Genomic DNA, 14,534 nt, shown 5'->3' with positions numbered 1-14,534 from the left:
TTGTCAATTACTTCCATGTGTGTCTTTGGAGGGAAGAACTTCTCTGTACGTAACAGATGTAATATTTGAATTCATGGCTAAGGTCCAAAAAAGGAGGGATTATATAATCATCATCCCATTTTTTTCTTTAATAGGGTTAATGACAACTCTATCAATTGAAAAAGCAAGAGACGGCAAACACTGTTCACATAAGCCAAGGGGGTAGCTCATCATAAACTCCATATGTCATGATGCCACACCCCATTTGATAGTTTGTGGATATTACTCATAACCCTAACCTAACCCTCATCTCAAATTTCACTGCCAACCTCTCCATGGCACATAACCTCACACATACAGTACATCCAATTGCAGATCAGTAGGCCAGTGCAAATGAGTCATAACCATGACCCTTTAGATTGTGATGAGATGTCCCGTCATAATCTCTACATGAGATAATGTGCTTCTTATTCAGCAGGAAGATTCTCCCAGTCTGTATCTCTAAAGTGTGTCACAAAATATTCCGTTTAAAATTACATTATTTATTGGTTGTCTCCTATATTAAAGTATGTTTGAGCAAATCAATTAGCAAATCAGAACTGCACGGACCCTCTGCACGTTACCCTTCATCCATAGGAACTGGCTTTTCTCGCTGAGTCCTGTTTATAATCTGGGTGTGCTTTCATGTTAAGATAGCACAAGGACATTTAGATGTGCATGTTGAACTCGGGGAAGATGTGTGTCAAACTATTTGTTATGTTGCTGTATGATCTGGTGTAGCTATATGACATCAATGTGATTCTAACATGTGATTAAGATGTGGGAGGGAGGGATATAAAAAGAAGGGGAGCTCAATCATTGACTCTGTGAGACTTTACACTGGTTTCTTCTCACAGGCTTTCCAGAATCACTTTCAACCATGCTGTGTGTAAATATCCGCTGGCTTGCTGTGCTGCTCTGTGTTTGGACTGTGATGTTTGGATCAATGGGACATCCTCTGGACAACAATACGAACATGACAACAGACACTCAGACAGAAGAGGAATCAAGAGAAGAGCTGATGCCGACTCCTGCCAACACCACAGACACGAATGCAACATATGTTTTTAAGGTGAGGGAATGAAGGAAATCTTTCTGTTTGGAATACAAATCCAGTAAATGCAGTTTTCTTAGTTCTGAAGATGTGTGTTTATCACGTTTGTTCCCAGGTTAGAGAGTTATATGAGTCCTGATGCTGTTAGGAAACTGTTCTTTTGAGTTGACTTGAAAGAGCGATGAAAGAGTAAAAACAAAACGAAATTTGAAATGAAACGTAATAAAAAAGGTAATCCAAAAAAATGTGTATTAACAAGATATTAATGCAACTAATTAACTTTCTTGTGTGGCGTCAATGTTTTATTAGATTACTGTTTTTTTTAGCACTTCAACACTTCACTTTAAGACAATGGAAGATCCAAATATCCTTTAAAGTGAAGTCAATGTGGTACATTATTGTTAAAAAGGTTTAGTGAACAATTCTTTTCTTTTAACTGCCCCTCTCATTCATGTATGCCATATAATATTGTCCTGATTGTGTTGCAGCATTATGTGCATCAGTCCCAGTCATTGTCTGCCGGAGAGCAGGAGTTTCTCCTGCAGAGGAAACAAGTCGCTCTGGAGGCACTCAACAAGCTGGGAATCAAGAGTACACTGGTATGACTTAGGGAATGTTACTTTTAAATACATATGTCAGATTTGATTCTTTCTTTGAGTAGTTCTACATTGATACTTAGCATGTAAGCACACTTCTGACTTTGTATTGCAAATTGTAGGAATGTTCTTTTATTCGAAGTCCAGGAGTAGATTACAATATCTAGTATAAATGCTATAAACCAGTTTTCATAATGGCCAGATAGTGTTTTGTGTTGCATTTTATCATCAACTCATTATTTCCACGGTCATTCTGAAACAATACGAATATACCGCCTTGCTAGAGGACCTTAAGGACATACGGCTGTATTTAAGCAAAGCAATGCTTTGAGCTAAATGCTCAAGTCAGAATGCTAACATGCTGCGAAGGAAAACTTAAACTATATTGGTAAAACAGGTTCAACATTTTAGTTTATTCTACATTTTCCTGCTTGGCCCTTAACACGAAGCAAGCTGAGGCTGATGGGAATGTCATTAGTTATTGGCTTACAACCCCAGGAATGTAATTATGGTAATGTATGTAAAGCCAGGCGATCACCTAAGTATGTTCAAGTATCCTTGAACATAAATGTCCAAATTTAATTGTAAAACATCCTATGTTTAGTAAGATATTCCAATGTAGGCCAAGGTGGAGGCTATCTCTGCTGACTACTGTGACTGTTACTGATACTACTGGTGAGCTTCAGTCCTTTAGTCTTTACACAATGTTCCATCAATATGCTAAAAATAAGGAAGATAAGTTTATTCGTAGCACAAACAAAGATTTCTTAGCAATCACTTATCTTTATTATCCCTATGCTTCCTGATCACCAGCAGCAGTAGAAATGTTTTAATCATACCAGGATAATTGGTAATGCTAGCAGCACTGTGAGGCTGTACTGAGGCACAACAGGGTTTTGAGCTAATGCTAGCATGCTAACGTGACAATAACAAAGCTGTCATTAAAAGATACCACTTTCTATGTTCTACATTTTAATTTAGCTTTTTGTTAGAATGCTTTCATGTTCTATATAGCTCATGAGAATTCGGTCATAAATCGGAATATTTCAAGAATTTTAATTTTGAATTGATAATGGCACTAAACAATGGTTCTTAACCTTTTGTTTTAAAGGCCCCTAAATTGATACACATGTCCCTGACCCCCATTTTATAGGATTTGGCTGCAGGGACAAGAGGCGGAATAATTACTCAGATCTTGTACTTGAATAAAAGTAAGACAAAGTAAAATGATGTAGGAATACTCTGTCACAGTAAAAGTCCTGCATTCTAAATGTTCCTCCAGTGAAAGTAGAAAGTACTCTCCTCTAAATGTACTTAAAGTGGTGACAGTAAAAGTAGTCATTGTTTGATTGGTCCATTTCAGAATAATATCTCTGATATGTTTTATAATTATTGATCATTAAAGTGTTCTCAGAGCTGGTAAAGGTGCAGCTAGTTTGAATGGCTTTGTATACTGCAGGGTAGCTGCTGGATTTACTCCAGGTGAACTAAAGTCTGATTTAAGGGCTTATTATATTTACCATCATTAATACATATCTGTAAAGTAACTGAAGGGGTTAAATACATGTAGTGGAGTATAAGTACACCATTTACCTCTGAATTGTAGTGGAATAGAAGTAAAAAGTAGCAAAAAATTGAAATACTCAAGTAAAGCGCAAGTTGTGTTGGGTGACACAACACTTCTGGAAAATATTGTCCTGTCTGCCTCTATTTCTGCCCTCACCTGTTTCCTCTATTGTTTTTTTTTACCTCTCTCTTTCCATCCAGGATTCGGTCCCTCACGTTGCAATCTTGGGGTCAGGTGGGGGTCAGAGGGCCTCTGTGTGTCTGGTGGGGTCCCTCTATCAGCTGGAAAAGGAAGGCCTGTTGGACACTGTGCTCTACCTGGGAGGAATTTCTGGCACTACCTTGTAAACACTTTTATATGCACACTGCACTACTGAAGTACTTAACTAGTGCTACATACAGTATATCAGAGATCACATGGTTAGGAGATTATACAGTATCTGCCTGTTACACTCTTTGTCCAACATTGGGGATGCACTCGAGGCTTCATTTGCACAATGAAGCCTCGAGAAATGAACCCTGAGGCAAACTAATTTGTTGGAATGACACAAAATACAACCCCTTTTCTCCAAATGAAATATAAAAGGGCAAGAAAACGTCAATTCAACATAATGGTAATGCTGAAAACTATTTGAACAGTGTTACATTTAGTTAGCATCATTAGCTCCAAAAGTTGCTAAATCTATAGATAGTGAACCCTGAAACTCCCCAAAAATGAACATTATTAACTTAACAACAAACATGCCAGGTACACAGGCAGGACGGCGGTCCATTTAATTGGAATGAGATGATTGGACAGACACAGATATCAATTTTCTTTCATTTTTTAATTAGTGATTGTTTAGGGATTTAAAGACCATTACAACAGGTATTTTTAAAAAACATGTTTCGTAACTACACTATGGAACCTAGTTTCAAAGCACCATAACAACTATTTGACAAAGAGATAAATCAAAGTTGAAAAAAGTTACATTTTGTGGAAGTTGAGGAGTTCTGCTGGAAGATGTGACATATTTTTGTCATTGTCAGTTCTTTTCTGTGGGTGAATTTTTGTCTCTCCCCCTCTCAGGGCGATGTCCTCTCTGTACAGCGACCCACAGTGGAGCAAAAACATGGACAAAGCCGTATACAGGCTCTCGGCTCCCCGGGTCCGACCACTAGAGGTTGTGTCCTGGCTGCGCGAGAGGGCGAAGGAGAAGCACTTCTCTCTCAGTGACATCTGGGGGGTCATCACCTCTGCTTCCATCACCAAACAGGTAAGGTATAATGGTTAATGGAATGTAACTTGTGATTCTCTAAAATTTGAATAGCTACATTACTATTTTGTTCTGCTTGAGTAGGGGTCATTATCATTGTGTGATTCTTACTCTGGTTAAAGCTAGGGTGGGTAACATTGGAGAAGCCAACAAGCGTGAAGTAGATTTCACAAAATCCATCTCAATGCTGCCAGTTCCTCTTCAATGAAAATAGTTAGCATCATTAGCTCCAAAAGTTGCTAAATCCAGTGAGAAAATCTCATATATCGAATTCATTTCATTTTTTTTTAGAGCATTTGATTTACCTGTATCTAAAACACAATGCCCACCCTACGCTGGACAGCACCATGAATTTAATAACTAAGAGTGATGCAAATTGTTCTGAAAGATGCAAAATAGCTCCATACAGAGTGTAGCCACTAAACATAAAACAAATTCAGAACTCAAACTGCCGCTTACATTCCAGATAATCTTGTGCATAGATAGATCCAATCACCCAATGCCTAAGGCTGCCTTCAAAATAAAAGCATACGCAATTACTCAAATTACCTTAAATAATGACACTAAATATTTATCAAATTACTGTATACAGCAAACAGCAAAGAAATACATGTTTTACTATTAATGAATACAAATCAATAAATAACCTATTTTATGATTAATAAGGTTTTATCAGTCTTAAGGTTAAGCAGAAAAAGATAGACCGCTTCTGACTTCCGTAATAAACTGAATAATCGAAGCACTAACACGGACCTTCAAGGCTTCTATACAGCAACCTATAGACAGATTTCCTTATTTATAGGAGACAAAACTGACAGGTTAACCTCACAATTAGTTGATGATTGATGAAGTGTTTTGAAATCAGCATGTTAAGTAAGAAAAGAGAGAACCTTTTAGGTTATAGGTTCAGAGTTTCACTGAGCTAATGCTTTACTTTGGCAGTTGTACCTTCAACATCTCTCTGATGATGGCATGAACGCCATCAACCCTTATCCCATCTACAACGCAGTAGACAAAAACTGCCTGAGACACGGCCCTCTAAGAGGTACTGAACCCATAACTGTACAGAACACTAAAGTCCACAAACTGTGAAAAGTCGCAGCAACAGTCATAAAGGTAGTGTATTTTTAAAATGTCTTCCTGGCTCTGTGTACCTGTGTTGTGCTCAGGTAAATGGTTTGAGCTGACTCCTCACGAGGCTGGCTTCACAGATCTGGGTCTCTTCATTAACACCTCTCATGTGGGCTCAAAAAATGAAGAGGGTCCTGAAGGGGAAGTGATGGAGATGGACATGACCCAGGTGCAAGGTAGGTCTGGCTCTTTTGTCTCCTAGAGATATGGAAATATGTGCATCTTGTACGGAGGCCTAGAAGGTCCAAAGTAGTGCTTTGATTTTTAGATAATTATGGAAGTCAAAAGAAGTCTATCTTTTTCTATAGAGTCTTTAGTGATCACAAGTTAAGCTGCTTGCTATGTTGGGAATAAGTTTAAGATTTCTCAAACTCTGCTAGATGTTCTCTTATTATTGCAGGCCTCCAACATTATGAAAGTACGATCAAAGTATAATCAAGAATCAGAATCAGAATCCCTTTATTCGTCCCACAGAGGGGAAATTTTCATTCATTACAGCACTAAGAGCCAAAGACAGCCTCTAGTATAACCTGATCACTTGATTTCTTCTTCCTACAGCATATCAAAGTCAGTATCAGGTGATTAGCTTAGCTTAGCATTAACGGGGGTGACCTGGCTCCTTCCGAAGGGCACAACATTCCCTTACCAGCACAAACTCACACACATCTGCTGTCGGATTAGAATGTGAGGTTCCCTGTGACCACCGGGAAGTGGTTTCAAATGTATCATCTCACACTTTGCAAGAAATATATTTCCAAACATATGGACCTACTCTTTTTAAGTGTGTTATAGAGATGTGAGCTCTATAGCTTAAGAGTCTTTAACTGTAAGCTTTTTATCCAGAAAACTTGATACTCAGCATCAAACCACAGACAGGTGATTAGCTTAGCTTAGCATTAACTCTTTTTAAGTGTGTTATAGAGATATGAGCTCTATCTGACGGTATGGTGAGCACCGGCCTCAGGCTTGATTTAAAGCCATTCTTTTGTGCGTCCATCCATCCATCCATCTTCTCCCGCTTTTCCGTCAGGGTCGCGGAGGTAACAGCTCCGGCAGAGAGCCCCAAACTTCTCTTTCCCTGGTCACATCAACCAGCTCTGACTGGGGGATTCCAAGGCGCTCCCAGGCCAGCGAAGATATATAATCCCTCCACCTGGACTTAGGTCTACCCCTCGGTCTCTTCCCAGCTGGACGTGCCTGGAACACCTCCCTAGGGAGGCGCCCAGGTGGCATCCTCACTGGATGCCTGAACCACCTCAACTGGCTCCTTTCAACGCGGAGGAGCAGCGGTTCTACTCCGATTCCCTCCTGGATGACTGAACTTCTCACCTTATCCCTAAGGGAGATGCCAGACACCCTGCGAAGAAATCCCATTTCGGCCGCTTGTATCCGCGATCTCGTTCTTTCGGTCATGACCCATCCTTCATGACCATGACCGGTGCGGTAAAGCGACTGCAGTACCGCTCCCGCTGCTCCGATTCTCCAGCCCATCTCACGCTCCATTGTTCCCTCACTCGAGAACAAGACCCCGAGATACTTGAACTCCTTCACTTGGGGTAAGACTTCATTCCCTACCTGGAGTGGACAGTCCATCGGTTTCCTGCTCAGAACCATGGCCTCAGATTTGGAGGTGCTGATCCTCATCCCAGCTGCTTCACACTCGGCCGCGAACCGATCCAGTGAGTGCTGAAGGTCACGACTACGCCTCGAAATCCTGTCCATGAATATCACAAACAGGATTGGGGACAAAGTGCAGCCCTGGCGGACGTGCTGCAGAGGACACAGCTCTCGCTTTGAGAGTACAGAGATTGGATGGCCCTGAGTAGACACCCCCTCACCCCATACTCCCGCAGCACCTCCCACAGTATCTCCCTGGGAACCCGGTCATACGCCTTCTCCAAATCCACAAAGCACATGTAGACCGGATGAGCGTACTCCCAGGCCCTCCAGGATCATTGCGAGAGTAAAAAGCTGGTCCGTCGTTCCACGACCAGGACGAAAACTGCATTGTTCCTCTTCAATCTGAGGTTCGACAATCGGCCAGACCCTCCTTTCCAGCACCTTAGAGTAAACTTTCCTGGGGAGACTGAGTAATGTGATGCCTCTGTAATTGGCACACACCCTCTGATCCCCCTTTTTAAAAAGAGGAACCACCACCATCTTTTGTGCATATCAAACTAAAAGCTAGAAGCTGTAACTGCAGCATAAGTGGCATTTTCACAGTGTGCATTGTATATCTGCTTTGTCATGCAGGTATAATGACCAGCGTTTTAGCAGATGAACAGGCAATGATATTCTATTTCCCTGACTGGCTGAAAGGTACAAATATTTTATCTCAAAATTGACACAAATTTACAGAATAATTTTTCACTACAATTACTTACTGTTTGTGTGTATGTGTGTGTGTGTGTGTGTGTGTGTGTGTGTGTGTGTGTGTGTGTGTGTGTGTGTGTGTGTGTGTGTGTGTGTGTGTGTGTGTGTGTGTGTGTGTGTGTGTGTGTGTGTACTCAGGTCTGGTGGGTTCGGTTAACACTGTTCTATCCAAAATGGAAAACGTGAAGAAAATACTGGATGGTAATAAAAACAGCAAAGATTGTAAAGATGTACATACCCAGAAGAATTAATGGGTCATTAAAATGGCTCAACTGTCAGGGATTTAGTAACAGATAGGACCCAACGCATTAAAACACAGGAAGCTGGTAATGAAGTTCCAGTTAAAAATCTGATACAAAGAGGGGGACCAGAGCAAGCCAAACAACAAAAACCAAGACAAAAACATGAAACAAGTACAAACCAGAGGGCAAGAGGAACAGGAGCAGAAACGCAGGCAGGAACTTGGGGAAACAGGAAGGAACATAGACGACAGTCTCACAAAGAAGGGAATACAGACCTAAATACACACAAGACTGTTCACAGAGACAACACACAGCTGGGGAGGGGTGGGGTGAAATGGAGGGGCAGCTGAGGAGAAAATAAAAACATGGAACATTAAACACAAAAACTAAGATCATGACAGCAACAGTGATTTTCTTTTTCCAGAGAGATTCAACTCGTGGGTCCTTGAGCCGGGGCGTCAGAAAGTGATGGCTTCGTTTCAGACTTTGAGCGATAGTCTAAGTGAAGGACCAGTCAAAGAGAAAGGTCCGTTATAATACTCTGCAACTATTGCTTGTGAAGAAAATATTTTAACTAGAGGGAGGATTTATCCTCAAATGTAATTTTTTTGCACGTTGTTGATTTTTTTTATATTGGGTTGGGTTTTATTTTACATAGCAATGTTCACCAAAAGACGCTGGCTTCTTTAACAGAAAGCTTTTTAACCAGAAAACTTGATTCAAGCTAAACTTTCTACTACTCAGAATCAACCCACAGAGCCAAAGTGGCGAACATAGGTGAACATGGTGGAGAATTTAGCAGCTAAAGAGACAGAAATGTGCCATAAGAGATCCAAAGACAGAGCTAAAATGAGAGGGCCTGCAGTCATTAGATGAAAACAGGCACAACTCCCATTGAATTCTAAAGTCTCTTCATAACTTCTGCATTAATTGGAAGATGTTTTCAATGCTGGGTTTGCTGCTATATTTTCATTTCAAAGTAACTCGCTTCAATGTGGTGTTTTCAGTCACTTGGATGATCCAAAAAGGCCTCCCTATGATTGGAAACTGGGAATGGGGAACAACTGAAAACTTCCTCTACCAATACCCAGGTGAAGTTCTGTCACTTAAAACCTGTACATTAATCACATTTACAATACTGCGATTTGCCAGACAGATGGCCAGAACCAGTCGACCAGAGGGAACAGTTGCTATATTGTGCTTTGTGTTGTTGGGAAGGTGCTGAGGTGCCATCATGCATCAGTGGTAAGGAGAATCTGCAGCTGATAGACGGGGGTTTGATGATGAACATGCCTTTACCCCCCCTCCTGGGTGAAAAGAGAGATGCAGACCTCCTCATCGCTCTTGAATCGGGTTCTAGTAAAACCTTCACGGTGAGGCAGTTGTGTGTGCTGGACTGGTATTTTGTAGGTTTATCGGCGGAGGCCCGGGAGATACACAAGTCTGGCGAATGTGTTATAAACTGGCTGTTCTCTGCACAGACACTGACTGATGCCAGAGATTACGCACAGGCAATGAAGAAGCCTTTCCCAGAGATCGACGAAAGGATCTTGGAGGAGAAAGACTGGCCGAAGGACTGCTACGTGTTCGAGGGAAAAGAGAAGGAACCCACCATTGTTTACATGCCGCTCTTCAACAGATGCAACTGTAAAGGTTTGTTGCACACAACACAAAGACTCTGATGTCTGTTCCTGGTTCTCAATGGTTTTGTTTTACTCCAGATGCGGAGGAAGTCCAAGCTAAGATGAAGGAGTTCTCCACCTTCCAGCTTCCCTTAAACCAGGAGAGGATTGAGTTTGTGTTGGAGACGGCGAAAGCTAACATCAAGAACAACAAGGAGACTCTGCTGATGGAGATTTACAAGGCCTCTTGCCGCAGACACAAGAAGATGTAGGGCAGTCGATGTAGTATGCAGATAATTACACACCAATACAAATGTAATATACGTGTGTGTGTGTGTGTGTGTGTGTGTGTGTGTGTGTGTGTGTGTGTGTGTGTGTGTGTGTGTGTGTGTGTGTGTGTGTGTGCATATCTGTCTGTCTGTTTTGTTGTCTGTCTGCCTGCAGAGGTCACTGCCTCTGTCTGTCTTACTGTTTCTCCCACAGTTTAATTCAGGTCAATATGAGACATACGCATATATATATATACACTCCAACTTTGTATTAAATCTTTATCTCTACATGTATGGCAGCCATTACAGTGTGTTGAATTCCAACAATTTTTTTACGAAAATTGAACTCAAAAGACACAACTATAAAAAATAAAACAAGAGAAAGTGATAATGCTGAAGTGATCTGCAGCTGTATATAGGTGTTCAGCAGTCAAGACCACACAAGCACTAAGGACTTTATGGGGAAATTTGTTTCCAATGATTTGATTTATCACCAATTATTTTCGTTTGAATGCTTTGTTGCTCAAACACTGTCTGAAATTGTTTGATTTAACATTCACTTGAAGCCATATGTTTAATATGACTGACATAATCCTGTATTATTCAGATGTAGTAACGCAAATGCAACACCAGAGGTCAGTCTTTGTTCACGATTTTCTGACTGGTATCAGTAAAGTTTCTGACGACAACCCTGACAGATACTTACATTCTTTACAGTATTTTATTTGTTGAAAAGTGACATTTGGAGATATTTATGGTTAAAATGACTAATTTAAACAAAAACAGTTGTTGCGTAATAAAACAAAGTAGAAGTTCAACATGTCATTCCAAAGTCTTTATTGATGTCTCGATATTTTTGGCAACATATTTCTTATTAAAAAAGACAACGCTTCAGTAAACGCGGCCATGCATGGACACGGTTGCCATTCATCGCCCGACGAGTTGACTGTGTCACCAACCCACCGACAGCGATGAATGTGAACCGGGAACCTGCGATGGTGAAAGACTGGGGGGTGGAACCGAACCGGGGAATGACATATGGATAATTGTTGAGCTTAAGACAACAGGAAGAAAGCAGTTAACACCTACATTCAAGTGATTCTAGTGTATCATTGAAAGTTTCCCTTTTTTACCTGTTTGGTATTAAGATGTCAAGATGAGATCATGTGACTTTTAGGTAATACATCTTAAAACCATAGAGTGCCGCAATGATGACGTATTTTTGTAGGCCAAACTAGCGGTTAGCGTCTGAAAGCAATGGAATTTTACTATTGGATTTTGGAATAAGGCAGAAAATAACATCCCTGGCAAACTTACACGTTTTTTTCAGCAGGATAATCTCCACATATTTACTCCACTGTTATCATATTTAAGCGCATATACGCTTAAGCACTACAAACATCATGGTCACACGACTTCACGTTGCCGCCGCTAAGCTAAAGGTGGCTAATGCTCAGCATGATGACATTAAGTAGTCTTATTTAGACACTTGTTAGCAACCGCTGTTTATATGACACCTAAAGATTCAGACATTTATGAGGTAATGGCTGACGTAATTTATGATGTAGCACAAAACGTTAAAATCTTTTAATCTTGTGTTAACCACACATTTTAGTCTGGGGAATCGAACAAAAAAAAATCAAGTAGAAAAAAACACTTTATTCAACTGAGCCCTGAAATGCTAAAATGCTAACTAATTTCTGCATAACTCGCATGCCTATCACAGCTGTAGTGTAAGATTTGGGGAACAGATTAAAAGTCCACATATCGTTTCAACCTTAAGAAAAGTAAAGAAATTAATTAAAAGACTTAAAATAGAGATCACTGTTCCCTGAGCTTACTCAATTCTTATGACAAGCTGAAACATGTTCCTGTTGATTTATGTCTTTATTACTTGAATACTACTATGTCTACTTGAGCACCTGGTCTTTTTGGTACTTGTGGGTTATCTGTCGCCACTTTTTTTGCCGCAGCACTAAGAACTGCAAGCAGCAAATTGGACTCTGCACTTAGAACTGGCTGTCAAACTCCCCCCTTAAGTTGGTCTCTGTGCTTCGCTTCATATATGCCTTGTGCAGGGAAACATCCTCCTTCAAATGGTGCGAGCGCAAACTGGGAATTGGGAACAACTGTGTGATTGACTGGAACAATTACATGAGAGAGGTATGGGTCAACAGCGTAGAGCCAACCAAGATCAGCGGCAAAGCAATAGTGGTTGAGATCGCTGAGAGTCTGGATTAATGTTTGTTATTTTGTAGAAATAAAAATAAGGTAAGAAACAAATAGTTTATTTTTGTGAAAATAAGTACCGTCTTTTTTTGAAAGATGAAGACCATTTATTTGGGCCATCACTAATACAGCTTCCTTGAGGAGTTGAAAACACATGGGATGTTTTCACAAAAACAGTTTTTCTAAAAAGCACTTGGCAAAAAATGTATAGCAAATATATATAAAAAAAAGTCAGAGCAAACACAGCCAATACAACAGAGAGGATTAGAGGCTGGCTTAAGGAAGGGGGAAGTACACATGCTCTATGGGCTTAATGGATTGTGAAATAGGCTGTACATCCTTGGATCAGGCCATTCTGACTTCATGAGTCACTGAGCAACTTCCATAGGCCCTGCTGCCAACGCTGTATCCAGATTCCTTTATATCTTTATACATCCATGGTCACGTGTATTGCCATGCAAACCTTCTGTTCCAGGACACAACTTAAAAGGTTGCAATGAAGAGCTGGGATGAGTTCACTGGCTGTAGAGATGAAGAAGCCTGTGTGAAATGCACTGCCACATATAAGGTGCGTCTCAGTGTATGTTTCAGACCGATGTGAACTCAAGTGTAAGGGTACACTCAACACTCGATGGTTTCTCAGAGTCACAAACTCACCGACAGCGTTGAATGTTCCCCAACACTTGAAAAACTCAGGCTGACAGCGAGCCGACAAACCGCCCGTAGGAATGGACAGCCATGACAGGTTGGACAAGGGGCGGCGCTGAACAGAGTGACAAGAGCTCTGCAGGTGCACGCACACATTTTCACAAGTGATGTAGTGGTAAGCAAACTTACTAAAACAAGTAGGTACATCTTTCTTTCTTTGTCTACCTACTGTATCATTGCTGGTATAAATGTTTACATCTTTACCAAATATGGCATTGCAATATTTATGCTCATCAAATATGCAAATTACATTCTTGTTTAGCTGCAGAGCTTGGTTATCCAAACACATCAATAATGCAGCTTTTAAAGATGTAATTGTAATTGCAATTAGTGATGGGCCATGATTGGGGCGCAAGCTAAAATTTTGCCTAGGGCGGCACATTGGTCAGGGCCGGGCCTGGTCATGTGCACCAATTTTCTATAGTGTACCTGGTGAGCACTAAACAATCTAAGACAACAATTTTCCAAAGCTATATCATTGGACATGTCTTGCTAGGAAACCTCATTCTAATGGCTCGATAAAGGACTACTCATTTAAAATCTGATTGTCAAACTTTAAGTTAAACTTTTTGTTGACCACTACATCACATGGTTAGGAGGACTTACCTGCACTGAGCAGCTGACATCTGATCCACAAACAGTAACAGCTGAAACACAGAGCCAAAGGAAGACAGGTATTTGGTCAATAGAGGTAGAAACCAATCAAATATACAATATACACATCTGTTGTTATTATTATTAATAATAATAATAATAATATAATAATAATAATAACAATAAAGCTTTATTTATATAGCACTTTTCATACATGACATGTAGCTCAAAGTGCTTAACAGAAAGGCCTACATCGCAAGTTAAAAAAAAACAAGAACAGATGTTTAAGACCAATTCAGACACATGCAGCATTAACAACACAGTATGACATTCTAACAGATTTAGAGAGCCATTCTAGCAAAGGTCTGCTAATATAATAATAAACGATACAAGTTTTAAAAGACCAACTTAAAAAGGAGTGTCGCTATTACATTGTCACTGTTACATAAATAATACAAATTAAAACCCTTTAAGACCAATAAAACAATATAAAGTAGGTAAATAATAAAGACTAAAAAACCATTTATAAGGAGTGTGTCGTTAATAAAAAGCTAATCTAAAAAGATGTGTCTTTAGCTGCCGTTTAAAAATGTCTACTGTTTTATTTATGTAATTAAGTAGTAGTTAATAACTGCTAAACACAAGCAAAGGCAGTACATAGGAGTGCTATTCCCATTAAAACCACATGAAATAATAATACATAGTACCTACATTATATTGCATATGTTCTATCATATTATGGTTGTGGCTGTGTGTGTATTATTTAAGATTGTTCTAATTGGAATGTGGCTAAGCTTATTTTAGAATGCTTATATCTCCTGCTAGGATGAGATGAAAATAACTGTGTTTCTTTGTTGCCTGGGGGGTGCCTTTCAA

At 40.1% G+C, this 14,534-nt stretch overlaps 1 protein-coding gene across 1 annotated transcript; it reads left to right on the top strand.

Annotated features, from left to right (window-relative positions):
* The first annotated feature begins 857 nt into the window (after window positions 1–857).
* LOC134877421 (cytosolic phospholipase A2 gamma-like) lies at window positions 858–10,945 on the top strand. The gene is made up of 13 exons (XM_063902897.1): window positions 858–1,090; window positions 1,561–1,671; window positions 3,436–3,578; window positions 4,304–4,490; window positions 5,433–5,535; window positions 5,660–5,797; window positions 7,875–7,940; window positions 8,133–8,195; window positions 8,661–8,762; window positions 9,244–9,327; window positions 9,455–9,609; window positions 9,718–9,889; window positions 9,958–10,945. Exons 1-13 carry the CDS (start codon window positions 899–901, stop codon window positions 10,128–10,130), a joined length of 1,689 nt encoding a protein of 562 aa, XP_063758967.1. The 5' UTR covers window positions 858–898; the 3' UTR covers window positions 10,131–10,945.
* The last annotated feature ends 3,589 nt before the right edge of the window (window positions 10,946–14,534 follow it).

Source organism: Eleginops maclovinus, chromosome 16 (genome assembly GCF_036324505.1).
Source record: "Eleginops maclovinus isolate JMC-PN-2008 ecotype Puerto Natales chromosome 16, JC_Emac_rtc_rv5, whole genome shotgun sequence".
Lineage (NCBI taxonomy): Eukaryota > Metazoa > Chordata > Actinopteri > Perciformes > Eleginopidae > Eleginops > Eleginops maclovinus.
Note: the sequence above shows the minus strand (reverse complement) of the source record. Positions and strands in the feature narration are given on the sequence as shown.

What these genes read in the sequence shown, in the direction of transcription:
- LOC134877421 (XM_063902897.1), top strand. Translation starts at nt 899, where the DNA reads ATGCTGTGTGTAAATATCCGCTGGCTTGCTGTGCTGCTCTGTGTTTGG. An exon ending in TGGGAATCAAGAGTACACTG is followed by an intron (nt 1,672 to 3,435) that starts GTATGACTTAGG and finishes CTTTCCATCCAG; the next exon opens with GATTCGGTCCCTCACGTTGC. An exon ending in AGGACCAGTCAAAGAGAAAG is followed by an intron (nt 8,763 to 9,243) that starts GTCCGTTATAAT and finishes TGGTGTTTTCAG; the next exon opens with TCACTTGGATGATCCAAAAA.